Source organism: Somniosus microcephalus, chromosome 4, assembly GCF_052327205.1.
Source record: "Somniosus microcephalus isolate GS21.2 chromosome 4, FLI_Smic_1.0, whole genome shotgun sequence".
Lineage (NCBI taxonomy): Eukaryota > Metazoa > Chordata > Chondrichthyes > Squaliformes > Somniosidae > Somniosus > Somniosus microcephalus.
Genome location: NC_140990.1, coordinates 155,325,038 through 155,340,846, shown reverse-complemented (window position 1 = coordinate 155,340,846; position 15,809 = coordinate 155,325,038). Strand labels below are relative to the sequence as shown.

Genomic DNA, 15,809 nt, shown 5'->3' with positions numbered 1-15,809 from the left:
ATTCGAACCCGGGTCCCTGGCGCTGTGAGGCAACAGTGCTAACCACAATGCCTGTTTTGGTGATGTTGATTTGAGGGATGCATATTGGCCAGGACATCAGAGAGAACACCCCTGCTCTTCTTCGAAATGGTGCCATGGGATCTTTTGCGTCCATCTGAGAGGGCAGACGGGGCCTCGGTTTGGCACCTCGTCCGAAGGCGGCACCTCTGACAGTGCAGCACACTCTCAGTTCTGCACTGGAGTGTCAGCCTAGATTTTGTGCTCAAGTCTCTGAGTGGTAGTGGTTTTGATCTGAAATTCTTGAACTCAGTGTTGAGTCCGGAAGGCTGTAAAGTGCCTAATCAAAAGATGAGGTGCTGTTGCTCGAGCTTCATTAGAACAGTGTAGGAGGCTGAGGACAGAGAGGTGGGAGTGGGGCAAATAACAGGGAGGCTGATATGCCGCTAATCTCCAAAGCCCCCTGTTCTGCATTGGTGAGCTCCAGGATCTGTGGGGCTCCACCTCCGGTTCTCCCTCTCCCTTGTATTCTGTGCTCTCTTCTCCTGCAAGGGGGCACGACAGACCAATGAGTGGCTGTAAGGCAGGTGTGCATCCGATGGATACAGTTCATTCGGGCGGGGGGGGGGGGGAGGGGGGGGGCGTTGGGGGGAATGCATCGCGAGTGGCTCTGACATCCATTTGAGGAATGTGTTGAGAATCGGGGAGCTGACTGAGGTGGGATCACATTACATAATGATTGGGGTGAGTGACAGTCGTGGATAAAGGAAGGTGAGGAAGTGCATTGAAGTGGAATGATGAGTGCTGCTGAATGTTAAGCGGGTGTGAGGAGTGATGTGATGGAGTTCGATTGACAAGACAGAGTGAGAGGGGATGCACTACAGCATGTAGGTGAATCTGCAACTTTGCTTACTTTTCCTGACCTGGTTAGGTCATTCAAACACTTCCTGCACTGGATCCATGTCCTCCTGATCACACTGGATCCACGTCCTCCTGATCACACGGGATCCACGTCCTCCTGATCACACGGGATCATGTCCTCCTGATCACACGGGATCCACGTCCTCCTGATCACACGGGATCATGTCCTCCTGATCACACGGGATCATGTCCTCCTGATCACACGGGATCCACGTCCTCCTGATCACACGGGATCCACGTCCTCCTGATCACACGGGATCCACGTCCTCCTGATCACACGGGATCCACGTCCTCCTGATCACACGGGATCCACGTCCTCCTGATCACACGGGATCCACGTCCTCCTGATCACACGGGATCCACCTCCTCCTGATCACACGGGATCCACGCCCTCCTGATCACACGGGATCACGTCCTCCTGATCACACGGGATCATGTCCTCCTGATCACACGGGATCATGTCCTCCTGATCACACGGGATCATGTCCTCCTGATCACACGGGATCATGTCCTCCTGATCACACGGGATCATGTCCTCCTGATCACACGGGATCACGTCCTCCTGATCACACGGGATCACGTCCTCCTGATCACACGGGATCACGTCCTCCTGATCACACGGGATCCACGTCCTCCTGATCACACGGGATCCACGTCCTCCTGATCACACGGGATCCACGTCCTCCTGATCACACGGGATCACGTCCTCCTGATCACACGGGATCACGTCCTCCTGATCACACTGGATCCACGTCCTCCTGATCACACGGGATCCACGTCCTCCTGATCACACGGGATCCACGTCCTCCTGATCACACTGGATCCACGTCCTCCTGATCACACGGGATCCACGTCCTCCTGATCACACTGGATCCACGTCCTCCTGATCACACGGGATCCACGTCCTCCTGATCACACTGGATCCACGTCCTCCTGATCACACTGGATCCACGTCCTCCTGATCACACGGGATCCACGTCCTCCTGATCACACGGGATCATGTCCTCCTGATCACACGGGATCCACGTCCTCCTGATCACACGGGATCACGTCCTCCTGATCACACGGGATCCACGTCCTCCTGATCACACGGGATCCACGTCCTCCTGATCACACGGGATCCACGTCCTCCTGATCACACGGGATCCACGTCCTCCTGATCACACGGGATCCACGTCCTCCTGATCACACGGGATCCACGTCCTCCTGATCACACGGGATCCACGTCCTCCTGATCACACGGGATCCACGTCCTCCTGATCACACGGGATCCACGTCCTCCTGATCACACGGGATCATGTCCTCCTGATCACACGGGATCATGTCCTCCTGATCACACGGGATCCACGTCCTCCTGATCACACGGGATCCACGTCCTCCTGATCACACTGGATCCATGTCCTCCTGATCACACGGGATCCACGTCCTCCTGATCACACGGGATCCACGTCCTCCTGATCACACTGGATCCACGTCCTCCTGATCACACGGGATCCACGTCCTCCTGATCACACTGGATCCACGTCCTCCTGATCACACGGGATCCACGTCCTCCTGATCACACGGGATCCACGTCCTCCTGATCACACGGGATCCACGTCCTCCTGATCACACGGGATCCACGTCCTCCTGATCACACTGGATCCACGTCCTCCTGATCACACTGGATCCACGTCCTCCTGATCACACGGGATCCACGTCCTCCTGATCACACGGGATCATGTCCTCCTGATCACACGGGATCCACGTCCTCCTGATCACACGGGATCATGTCCTCCTGATCACACGGGATCCACGTCCTCCTGATCACACGGGATCCACGTCCTCCTGATCACACGGGATCCACGTCCTCCTGATCACACGGGATCCACGTCCTCCTGATCACACGGGATCCACGTCCTCCTGATCACACGGGATCCACGTCCTCCTGATCACACGGGATCCACGTCCTCCTGATCACACGGGATCCACGTCCTCCTGATCACACGGGATCCACGTCCTCCTGATCACACGGGATCCACGTCCTCCTGATCACACGGGATCCACGTCCTCCTGATCACACGGGATCCACGTCCTCCTGATCACACGGGATCCACGTCCTCCTGATCACACGGGATCCACGTCCTCCTGATCACACGGGATCCACGCCCTCCTGATCACACGGGATCATGTCCTCCTGATCACACGGGATCATGTCCTCCTGATCACACGGGATCATGTCCTCCTGATCACACGGGATCATGTCCTCCTGATCACACGGGATCATGTCCTCCTGATCACACGGGATCACGTCCTCCTGATCACACGGGATCACGTCCTCCTGATCACACGGGATCACGTCCTCCTGATCACACGGGATCCACGTCCTCCTGATCACACGGGATCCACGTCCTCCTGATCACACGGGATCCACGTCCTCCTGATCACACGGGATCCACGTCCTCCTGATCACACGGGATCCACGTCCTCCTGATCACACGGGATCCACGTCCTCCTGATCACACGGGATCCACGTCCTCCTGATCACACGGGATCCACGTCCTCCTGATCACACGGGATCCACGTCCTCCTGATCACACGGGATCCACGTCCTCCTGATCACACGGGATCCACGTCCTCCTGATCACACGGGATCCACGTCCTCCTGATCACACGGGATCATGTCCTCCTGATCACACGGGATCATGTCCTCCTGATCACACGGGATCCACGTCCTCCTGATCACACGGGATCATGTCCTCCTGATCACACGGGATCCACGTCCTCCTGAACACACGGGATCCACGTCCTCCTGATCACACTGGATCCACGTCCTCCTGATCACACGGGATCCACGTCCTCCTGATCACACGGGATCCACGTCCTCCTGATCACACGGGATCCACGTCCTCCTGATCACACGGGATCCACGTCCTCCTGATCACACGGGATCCACGTCCTCCTGATCACACGGGATCCACGTCCTCCTGATCACACTCCTGCTGCTCACCTCTTGGGCCACCTCCAGCCACACCGACTTTGTTGTGGCTGCAGGCTTCTTTTTCCCATTGCTGGGAAACGGAACCTCTTTCCTCGCCCTTACTGCATCTAGCAGTACGTCCAAGAATGCCTCATTGAATCTGAGTGCAGCCTTTGCCCTCCCTGATTCAATTTTTCTTCTTGTACTTAACTGAATACCAAACACAATCCATAAAACTCCAAACTTCCTCCAGCTTTGCATCTGTGAGCTGGGCCTTTAGATAGTCCAGGTGAAATTGCGTCATGCACAGTAGAGATGCGAAACCTGGAAGTAAAATGATAATGAAGCATCCCTGTTGAAATTGGACATTCCCACGATGTCGCCCACTATCGCCCCCCCCTGCTCAGAGGGGCGGATGGTAGGAGGATAAGCTTAGGTTCATTCTGGGCTCTGAACATCTCTAGGTATGCAAACTGCTTTTGAATGTGTTTTGTGTCCGGTCTTCCTTGCAGTATTTGTTGAACATTAAACCTTCTTCAAACAGTTTATTTGCCTACTTTGTTCTGCAAAATCCTGATTGATTTCCCTCCCACAGAGCTTTAGAAATACTGCTGTTATGAGATAAGGTATTGTGATCAATCATCAGTGCTACAATTAACTTTTGCCAACAGCAGCTGTTGTCTCATTTTAAAGGCTACAAGCACACAAACCAGTATTCAGTGAGAAGAGGCTTGACTAAAATCATCTCTGTTTTCATTGACTTAAGGGGCATTGTATGGGGTGTCTCTTGGTGACGTGGAACCTGATTCTGTATATTTCACAAGACTTCACTCTTGTGTCGGATTGTGGCAGGCTTTGATGACCGAATCCCATCTCTCCTACATGAGGATTGGCAATTCTGAAATAGCACTGATCTTTAACAATTGCCAATACTTTTTAGTCCTCAGTGGGAAATAAGTATTATTTTAATATAGGGAAACCGTAAATATTCATTTCACCAAACCATTTAACAATTTTCATGCCTATACATGAAAGTGATACAGCAAAGATTTGTTATTTTAAATTAACTGTCAGATGTGCATTTCTAAATTGCCTGTGCAATATTTTTGATGCATTATGCCTTAAGACTTGTTTTGTACACATTTTTGAGGTATTTTTGACCTTACATGACGACATTTTATATCAGCAATCCACATAATGTTTGAAATTTTGAAAAATATTAGTTTATGGAGTTAGCTAATAAAATGTTATAACCTGTAATAAAAATTTTAAATACCTCATCTTGTTTTACAGTAAGCACGGGTCAGAATGGAGCTGGACCATTGATCGAGCTGGAATTGCAAGTCGGTGGACGTGGCTTCAAACCCAGATATCAGAGCTGGAGTATCGGATACGCCAGATAAATGATATCTACAGGCATATACGTGCTGCAAAGGTAAAACGGAGAACTAGCAGAAATTGGGGTTTTAATTAAACAAATTTATAGGAAATGGTTAACATGATCTTTTGTATTGACAAGATAGGCTGGATGCTTCCTGGGCCCTTGCCTGTGCCAGCCCATCTGCGAGCATGAACTCTCCCTGTGTGGGTCATTCGCACAAATCTGCGTTCTGTCACTCTCTACACTAAGGCTTTGTGCCACCAGCTGCATTTTCTTTTTTTAATACAGGTACCTTGTATTGGTATCAAACACTCTCTGGTATCAGGTGTAACAAAGCTAGATGTAAAGTGAAGCTCCCTTCACCTGACCCCAACGATTTGTCTCGCCACCAACCTCAGAAGAGTACTCACTACTGCATTAATGTGGCAATTTCCCACATCAAACATCCTATCTGAATGGCTTTGCCAGTTCAATTAAAATTAAAATTAAAATTAAATTTGCCTGCTAAACTCGAAGTTGTTTTGTGCTGTAGGCCCATGCCCATTAGCAGCAGGATTGAGACTTCTCAAACTCATTTCACATCGAGCCAAGGTTGCATTTCTGTTTTCATTTGTAACATTATAGTACCAAGTGCTGTTATAAAAAATTAAAAAAAAATTCTATTACAGAAGGATTCTTCAGGTATTTATCCAGATGAAATAAGTTTTGCATGTTTGCATAAGAGATAGCAAGTTTTACCCATGTATAGTTTAAAAGTAAAGGCTGTGACTGTTGTATTTTTAAGTTATTTGGCGTTCCTCTGATGGCTCAGTGGGAAACTGCATCACATGGTGTGGCTCTAAGCCATTTAGATCAGGTAAATTCCAGGTATCACCCCAGGTCTGTTGAGTTAACTGTTCTCGGTCAGTGTTGCAGTTGGGGTATTTTAATTGTCCTCCGCACCCCCTGAGCTAGGAGCGAAAAACCTGCCTAGGCTCTTACTCCTGATCATTACCCAGTGACTCCTGTTGGAAAGTGTGACTTATGTGGATGTTGTATGAGGACAAGATTGGGCCCAAAGGGTAAGTGGTCTTTCATCACTCATTGTTTAGGATTACATCGATGTAAGCTAAGTTTAGTGTTATTAATTTGTTATGTAACCTGCCACTTACATGTATGGTATTTCATCTTTCAGAACAATCTTTTGAAGGTTACTTTGTTAGCTAATGAGGAAAGATTGTTCACTTGAAACAATTTGATATCGTCAAATGCTTCCTAACTCCGGTCATTTCTGTGTAATTGTTGTTGTCTAGGGAATGGTGATCCTGGACGATTGTCAGCCTTCCGAAGACATGCTCAAACAGCAGGTGCAGTTGACAGAAGCAGCAGCTTTATTAGCCACAGTCGAGGATAATAAAACTATTGCAGAGATGAAGGATTCAACCCTGGAATGCAATTTGGAAATGTCACCAAGCAGTCCTTCGCTTCTTCTAAGGAATATAGATAAACAGGTAGAAAGAAAATGTCTAAAGCTGGAACCAGTTCATTACTTGCACTGCCAGTAGCATTACAGTCACAATCTATTACACGAAAAAACATAGAGATAAAGAAACTAAGTTCTGTAAGATTGTCTTCAGTTTAAAACATGTTAAGGATAGTTCAAGATGGAACAATGCTGGTTAGGTATTTGCTGCACATACACAGAATCATGCTCTTGGAGACAGAAGTTGAAAGGATTGTTTATTAATTGTCTACAGAGTGCACAGCTAACAGAATCCGTCAACAGTTTGATTCCTCCACTCAATTTATCTCCTGCTTCTTCTCCTGTCTCCTGTAAGACATGCAGCCGTCTTGATGGCATCGTCTGCAGGTAGGAATACTTGTCAATTTGTCTTTTGAACAGATAATTGGTAACTCATTTTGCATTTCCTACGCAGGAATGTGAGTCACAGACGGTTAGATTATTTCTGCTGTAATACTGAATGTCATATTTTTGTTGCCAAAGTACTGTTAATCAAATGCAGCTCTTTAGAATTACTGACCCATGTAAACCAGTACAAAAGTTCTTTGTGGTGTTAGATTGAGTCTAAGTAGGGGGTATAAAATGCACGTCCTTGAGCTGAAAAGATAAGGAGTTTAACTGAATTTATACCTTCTAAGTCTTCTGGTCTATCTGGGAGAGTGCCGGATCATCTGTGTTGTCTCCAAATCTTTGTTAGGGGAATTTGAGTCTACATTGCTGGAATAGGGTCGTTAGAAGATTTTGTTGTCGTGACTGGTGCTGAAGAATCTTCCTGGAAGACTTGTTGATATTAGTTAGGTACACTGTTGAACTTGGAACATGTATATAGTTTGAGTTAAAGCATATGTACAAATAGAATCTAATGTTAAGGACGTGGCAGTGGTGCACTTGGAAAATCCCTATGATTAGGCGGAGTCAAAACAGTTTTATGAAAGGAAAGTCGTGTTTGACAAATCTATTCGAGTTTTTTGAGGATGTAACTAGCAGGGTAGATAAGCGGGAACCAGTGGATGTAGTGTATTTAGATTTTCAGAAGGCATTCGATAAGGTGTTACATGAGATTAGGGCTCGGGGGGTAATATATTAGCATGGATTGAGGATTGGTTAACGGAGTAGGAATAAACAGGTAATTTTTGGGATGGCAACAACAACTACTTGTGTGTGTGTGTGTGTGTGTGTGTATAGCGCCTTTAACATAGTAAAACGTCCCAAGGCACTTCACAGGAGTATTATAAGACAAAAAATTTGACACCGAGCCACATAAGGCGAAATTAGAGCAGGTGACCAAAAGCTTGGTCAAAGAGGTAGGTTTTAAGGAGGGTCTTAAAAGAGGAAAGAGAGGTGGAGAGGTTTAGGCAGGGAATTCCAGAGCTTAAGGCCTAGGCAACAGAAGGCATGGCCACCAATCGTTGAGTGATTATAATCGGGGATGCTCAAGAGGGCAGAATTTGAGCGCAGATATCTCGGGGTGGGGGGGGGCGGTTGTGGGGCTGGAGGAGATTACAGAGAATGGGAGGGGGCGAGGTCATGGAGGGATTTGAAATTTTGAAATCGAGGCGTTGCTTAACCGGGAGCCAATGTAGGTCAGTGAGCACAGGGTGTAACTAGTGCAGTGCCACAAGGATTAGTGCTTGGGCCTCCGCTATTTACAATCTATATCAATGACTTGGATGAGGAAACCGAATGTAATATATCCAAGTTTGCTGATGATACAAAGCTAGATGGGAAAGTAAGCTGTGAGGAGGACGCAAAGAGGCTGCAAAGAGATATAGACTGGTTAAGTGATTGGGCAAGCAGGTGGAAGATGGAGTATAATGTGGGGAAGTGTGAAATTACCCACTTTGGTAGGAAGAATGGAAAAGCAGAAGATTTTTTAAAAGGTGAGTGACTAGTTGATGTTGGTATTCAGAGGGATTTGGGGGTCCTTTTACACGAATCACAGAAAGTTCATGTCCAGATACAGCAAGCAATTAGGAAGGCAAATAATCGTATGCTAGCCTTTATTGCAAGTGGGTTGGAGTACAAGAGTAAGGAAGTCTTGCTGCAATTATATAGGGCTTTAGTGAGGCCGCACCTGTAGTACTGTGTGCAATTTTGGTCTCCTTACACAAGGAAGGATATACTTAACCTTAGAGGGGGTGCAACAAAGGTTCATTAGATTGATTCCTGGGATGAGAGGGCTGTCCTGTGAGGAGAGAGCGAGTAGAATGCACCTATATTCTCTGGAGTTCAGAAGAATGAGAGGTGATCTCCTTGAAACGTATAAAATTCTTAGGGGCTTGACAGGGTAGATGCTGAGAGGATGCTTCCCCAGGCTGTGGCGTCTAGAACTAGGGATCATAGTCTCAGGATAAGGGGTTGGCCATTTAGGACTAAGATGAGTAATTTCTTCACACAAAGGGTTGTGAATCTTTGGAATTCTCTACCCCAGAGGGCTGTGGATGCTCAGTTGTTGAGCAATGTTCCCTTTAAGCTGCATGGCGAGCAGCGGTCTGGAGGTCCCGCGCAATCTGCTCAGCGACTTTTAGATGGAAAAACCGCACGTGCATGGAAATTTCAATGGGCCGCGCAGCCCATTAAAGGGGCCGCAGATCCAAAAAACATTAGCAGAAACATTATCGTTGAGTACATTCAAGACTATGATAGATAGATTTTTTGGCACTAACAGAATCAAGGGATACTGGGATAGGGCGGGAAAGTGGAGTTGATGTAGAAGTTGAGCCATGATCGTATTGAATGGCAGAACAGGCTTGATGGGTCGTATGGCCTACTCCTCCTATTTCTTATGTTTTTAAATAGTCCTGACCAGAAAGATCTGGAGCAGCCCATGACCATGTACAAACCATGGTACTTCATGCACAAATCTACTTGCATTTTACCCAACAACAGTTGGACTGTTCCATTTGTTCCTGGTCACCGTACCTTCTGAAAGACAAGCAGCACTGCAAAAAGTACAAAGGAAACAAAAATGATTACTGGACTTGGATTGTTGAGCTATGTGCTGACGCTCAAAGTTTTCACTCGAGAAAGGAAGATTGGGTTCAACATTTATAAAGTATTTTAACGTGGTGCAAATGATCGATGAAATTCACATGTAGCAAGGTCTTGACGCAGTCAGCATATGTCATGCCCAAATTTCCTTGAAAAATCCTGGCGGAACACGGATCTTATCCTGTTGTTGAATTGAAAAGTGTGAGGAAATTCTGGGTGAGCGTGCCTTTTATGTTCTCTGGTACTTCACAGCCAATGAATTACATGAATAAAACATGTAGAAGTGTCTATTGGAGATTTCCCGATCTGAGCAGGTAATAGAAGGACTGCACCTGAAGTTGGAAAGTTCCAATTTAAAACGGGTCTTCCTGGACATTGCCCGAAATTTGCGGTCAGCAGTGAAGCAACTGCGTTCACCGCTGACCACAAAAATCTAGCAATCTCTGTGCCATGAATTTCAGCTCTCCTGACGTTAATTTCATGCTGGCGTCAAGTCTAGGGGATCTCCAGCGTCCAGCTATAGTGATGTCATCAAGCTGGCTAAGCAACCAATCACATTGAAGAATTCTCAGACAGCAAACCAGGAAGTAAAATGCACAGATTGTCCTTCACTTTTTAATAATTTTAGAGAGCAAAATAAAGATTGGGACATACAACATGGGCTTATGGTAGAAGCTGAAATATCAGGAACAAATTTTTAAAAAAGAAAAAATTATTTTTAAAAACAATTTGGAACTTTTAAAATTTGACATTCCACAAATATAAAATTAGTTTTTCAGGGCCAGAACGGTTGATCAGCAGTAATTATGAATCAGTATGCAATTTAAAAACCCAGTTACACCTCATTCAACAAGGCTTAAGAATGATATTACCGGGTGAAAACTTAAGTTCTCGTCAGTTCAGTAATTTCTCAAAGATTGCTGGCTCCGGGGAGTTCAATAGTGCACCCTATGGAGAAGCATAGTATCACTGACAGCAGCTTCTGGATTTCCGTGTTTATGTGCGCTTGTGCTATCTTCAGAACTTGATAACAGTTTCAGAGGGGTAATGACAGCGAATGCTGACAGTTTTGCCGTCATTACCACTGCAAAACCTTTACAAAATATGATGAGTTGAGCTTGCTGTTTCCAATGATTGCATGAGACCCACATCAGGAGCTGATGGCTTGAGAACAGTAGAAAAGCACATTTACTTCAGAATCTACGTGCTAAACTGAACTTATTGAGTCATTAGAAATGTGAACCCGTGGAATAAACTGAAATCAAACTTTTTGAATGCAGTTTGTTAAATCGTTCAAGCTGATCCTACCTGGGCTTACACGGACACTGGGCCCACTGGAAAATGCAGGTTATTTTGCCACTCGCAGCAAGAAAGTGCATTTTCTTCCTCCCCAATAAAAGAACAAAATAACTTGAGTTTATATAGTGCCTTTCAAGTTCTCGGGATGTCGCAAAACATTTAACAGACAATGACTTTCATGACTAAAACATGTAGACGTCTATTTGGGAGATTTGTAATACATGGACTGTGCTTGAAGTTGGGTAAGCAATTGGGGTTCCTTTCTTGATGTCCTACCATGCCCAGGAACTTCCAACTTCCTCCTCCACCTTGAACCAGATGACCCAACTTGGAGGGACAAGAGATGGCCCCATTCCTGTGCGCCCCCCCCCCCCCCAAAACATCCCGTAACTGCCCAATAACTATAGGATAACTTCCATAACTACAGACCTGGTTGCTTGTATGAGTGGTATAACCTCAAGTTGTATACTGTACTGTACTACACAGATATGTTAGTAACTCCACTTAATACATAAAGCCATTATACAACAATCAGTACACTATGAACTGAATGTATACTTACAGAATTAAATGTGGCAATTTTTTTATTTGAGAAAAGATTAGGAATGCGTCCATGTTGCGGTCACTTCACTGTACAGAAGGTTCTTGAGGTTCCATGTAAAGAGAAACAACTACCAAAACAAGACTCTCTCTCTTTCACTTGACTTCTACCCAGAACAGATGAGAAGTAATTATGAATGAGACTTTGACATCTTGTAAGACAAGAACTTTGATAAGTGTGCTAAACTAAGGTGTGACTATTTACTGGGGGAGTGGTGGTTTTCTGAAAAATATCGATTTATCGGAAGATTGGTGCTTCCACTCGCCTCATTTCTTTCATACACAGGCTACTGATTGATCAGGTTGTGACAGCTTAATTTGTATTTTATTGAAATATTAATGTACAAAGCATAAATATGAAAACTTTTATTTGTTGTGGTGCCAGCAGACCCATAGGCAATTGGTCTCCAATTACATTGGAGCTCTATCATGCCTGTTTAATGCAATAGGGCGAGTGGGCAGCATTTTGTGGCTAAAGTTGACCACTTCTGTAACTGTTGTAAGTACCGCTAGCTGCTGCATTTGGCCTTTGATGGAAATATATTCTTTTCAAATAGTTCTTTTTTAATGAAAGAAAATAGTTTTATTTTATTTTACCCAAGGGTCATATAATATTTAAAAATAACTGTGGCTGTTAGTGTTTTAGGTGATGACGAGTCTAGCTCTTCAAACAGTTCTGGTTCTGAGGAACGTCTGTCTAAGAAAAAGCACCTGGACAGGACTGCACAGCGGCTTCTTTCTACGGATGACACATCAGCCAGAACTAGGCCTCTCCATACACAACATAAACGTGGACTTTTCAGTACTGTTTATAATACAAGCAGAAAGGTGAGTTGAACTGCTTGGAACAAGTGTGGTAGAAAAAAGTTTTTAATTTATGGTCATCAAAGCAGAGTTACTGTTAAGAATCGGAACACTTCTCATTTCAGGTATCTAGTGCCAAATTATGGGAGGTTTTCAGCTGTGGGCTCACTAGGTACTAGATTGAAACTTCCCAAACTCATTTCAAATAGGACAGCAGACAGGAGACTTCCATCTCATCAGTTTGAGCTGATATGAACCCAGGGTTTAGAAGTAAACATTCGTGTTTGACCCACTGTATCATCTATACTATTTTTTGGCCAAATGATCAAATTTTATCAGGTTTTTTAAAAATTCTAGGTAGAAACTGAAGTATTCTACTTGTGTAATATTGGTTGTCATTTTGAAGACTTTATTGATATTGAAGACATTATTGATATAATTAATGTGTGTATGAGTGAAGGGCAGAGTTTAGCGTTGCAAATGCACAAACTCTGTTACTGATGGTTAACTCTTGCAGTTGTAGTGGAGTATCTTAAAATAAATGGGATGCAAAATTTTTTTTTAACTGTCATAAAGGCAATGTGTGGGTCACACCAATTTATGTTTGGTAACTTTGAATGCAGATATGACTTGTTCATTAATCTTTGAGTTACACATGAGGAAACTAAACTAATCATCAGGCAGTGCAACTTTAAAAACAGTGAAAGCTCTCTTGACGGCTTAGTGGGTGAAGGCAATGCCTGGAGGAGCAATAAGATGTACAATCTCAACTGGGGTCTCAGAGCTGAAGAAGAGGAAAAATCAGGTAATGTTTTCCACTCCTGATCACTGTACAGTGGTACCCACTGGAACGTTTGTGTGTAGATGCCAGTTTGGATGTAGGCTTTGGACTGGGCTAGACACAACTGTGATGTTCTGCACAGTTGAATACCCAGCTGCCTAGCTTGCGCATGAAGGCAAATTATATCGGTAATATATTGGCGAACTACTGGTACCTGCCAGTGTACTCCAGCAAGAGTTAGCACCTTCAGCAGAGATGGAGAGAAAATCACAATTTGCTCCTAGTAGATGTCAGCAGATAACAATAGAACTTGACATCATGATCACAGCTTATGTGTCACCTGTACAAATTGTGCAAATGTTTGTTGAGCTGTTTCAGTATGTTGCACCTTGTACTTGACACTCCATATTGACAATCACAATTCAGTTTTGAACCCAAACCTGGCCATCTGTGCTCTTGACGAAGCAAGAGATGTGGAATCTGCCTCTTTTGGTTCTCATCCTCTGCGCATTTAACATAACAAATATTGACTCCAGTTCTTCACTTGGGTGACAAGATCGAGTTTGTGAAATAATGCTGTCACTCTTGAACCATTGTATACAGGACAATATGTAGCCAGAAGTGCATTACAAAACAGTAAGACATTGAAGGGTTCAGGTGATGACATAAAAAGCCACTCAACTCAAAAATGTTAATGATGAGTAACTATTAAGTGACTAGTAAAACCACTCCTATCTGTGTAATTTATAATGTATTCAGAACAAGGAATTTCTTATTGTTTAAATTAGTTTCCATTTAAAAAGTGAATTAGTTTGAAAATTCAATTTCCTCTGCGATTATGCCTCATAACTCATACAGCTGTTGTATTGAGTTGTTTTATAGAATGATACAGGACATAGCTCGCTCTATCTGGAGCATCATGCACTCTTCTCACTTCTATATCCATTGAATCAACAGCTTTAACATGGAAAATGAAAGTGCTTTACGGGGGTGGGGGCGGGAAATAAATAACCATTATGGGAGAAATGACTGAAAGCTTGGTTGAAAAGATAAATTAAAAAAAAAAAAAAAAAATGTTAAGTAGAGAAAGAAGTAGAGGCAGAGGGGTTTAGGGAGGGAGTTCCAGAGAGTAGGGCGGAGGTGGCTGAAGGCTCTGCTGCCAGAGTTGTGGTGAAGAGAGGGTGGGCTACACAGGTCAGAGTTGAGAACTAAAAGTTGTGGAAAGATAAAGTTGGAGCAGGTTGCAGAGATAGGCGTAACAAGGCTATGGAGCATTTTAAAGATAGGGATGAGGAAGTTACATTCAATGTGTTGGAGGGGGGAGACAGGGAATCAGTGTAGGTCATTGAGGAAGTGGGTGATGTGTCCTAACTCCTCATTGCCTCCATGACAATTTTCAGTTGATGGCCCCTTGTCACTGACTCAAATCAGAGGAAATAGTCTTTCCATGTTCATCCTATCAAAACTCTCTTTATAATTTTAAAAACCTCAAATAAATCTCTCTTTAGCCTTCTCTACCAAGTGAAATTGTCCCGGTATCTGAACTCTCTTGTCTCGTCGATTTTGAATCCTGGTATCATCTATTATTAGGAATGGATTGGACTTTATAATTTTCCTGCTGGAAATATAGTTAGGAACATAGGAACAATGCCATTTAGCCCCTTGAGCCTGTTCCGCCATTCAGTTCGATCATAGCTAATCTGTGACCTAATTCAATTTACCCGCCTTTGCCTCATATCCCTTAGTACCTTTGGTTAACAGAAATCTATCAATCTCCGATTTAAAATTAACAATTGACCTAGTGTCAACTGCCATTTGTGGAGGAGTTCCAAACTTCTACCCTTGTGTGTTTCCTAACTTCACTCCTGAAAGGTCTGGCTCAATCTGGTCCCAATCCTAGACTCCCCAAACAGTGGAAATAGTTTCTTTACCTAACTTATAAGCTCCCCTTAATATCTTGAAAACTGCAATCGAATAACCCCTTAAATTCTAGGGAATACAATCCTAATTTGTGTAATCTCTCCTTGTAATTCAACCCTTGGAGTCCAGGTATCATTCTGGTAAACCTACGCTGCACTCCCTCTAAGGCCAATATATCCTTCCTAAGGTGTGGTGCCCAGTTAGTGCACAAAATGATACTCGTCCCTACAATGTAAGTATATACTTGCATTTGGAACTATATGTGGCATTAGTTCAGCTTGCGAGTTAAATAGAGTTTTAAATTAAAAGGCTGAATCTGTGCACTCTGCACAGGTGACATGATTGCCTGCAGAGGCATTCCAGTGCAGTACGCCGGGAGTGCTGCTCTGTCGGGATTGTTCTGCTAGCTCTGGTGGTTCAAGCAGACATTAAAAGTGGCACTATTTATTGAACAGCAGGGAATTTTCCTCGTACCCTGCCTAAATCAGTGGAAGAGGTTAACTGAGCATTTATCTAATTGAGTTTGTGGGATATATCTGGCACCGAATGTCTGGCATGTTTGTCTATGTATCTGTCACTGGACAGCAAAAGAAATTCATTGTATGAAGTGCTTTGAGTCCTTTTCATGTGACAGGCTGCTATATAAATGCAAATT

At 44.5% G+C, this 15,809-nt stretch overlaps 1 protein-coding gene across 6 annotated transcripts in view; it reads left to right on the top strand.

Annotated features, from left to right (window-relative positions):
• kansl1l (KAT8 regulatory NSL complex subunit 1-like) overlaps positions 1-15,809 on the top strand; it is a 125,385-nt gene that overhangs the window by 51,623 nt on the left and 57,953 nt on the right. For all 6 annotated transcript variants that reach the window (XM_085985373.1, XM_085985371.1, XM_085985374.1 and 3 more), the window contains exons 3-6: positions 5,171-5,312; positions 6,551-6,748; positions 6,995-7,107; positions 12,288-12,477. In XM_085985373.1, the coding sequence (XP_085841499.1) occupies positions 5,171-5,312; positions 6,551-6,748; positions 6,995-7,107; positions 12,288-12,477 (643 nt within the window). The remainder of the gene's footprint in view (positions 1-5,170; positions 5,313-6,550; positions 6,749-6,994; positions 7,108-12,287; positions 12,478-15,809) is intronic.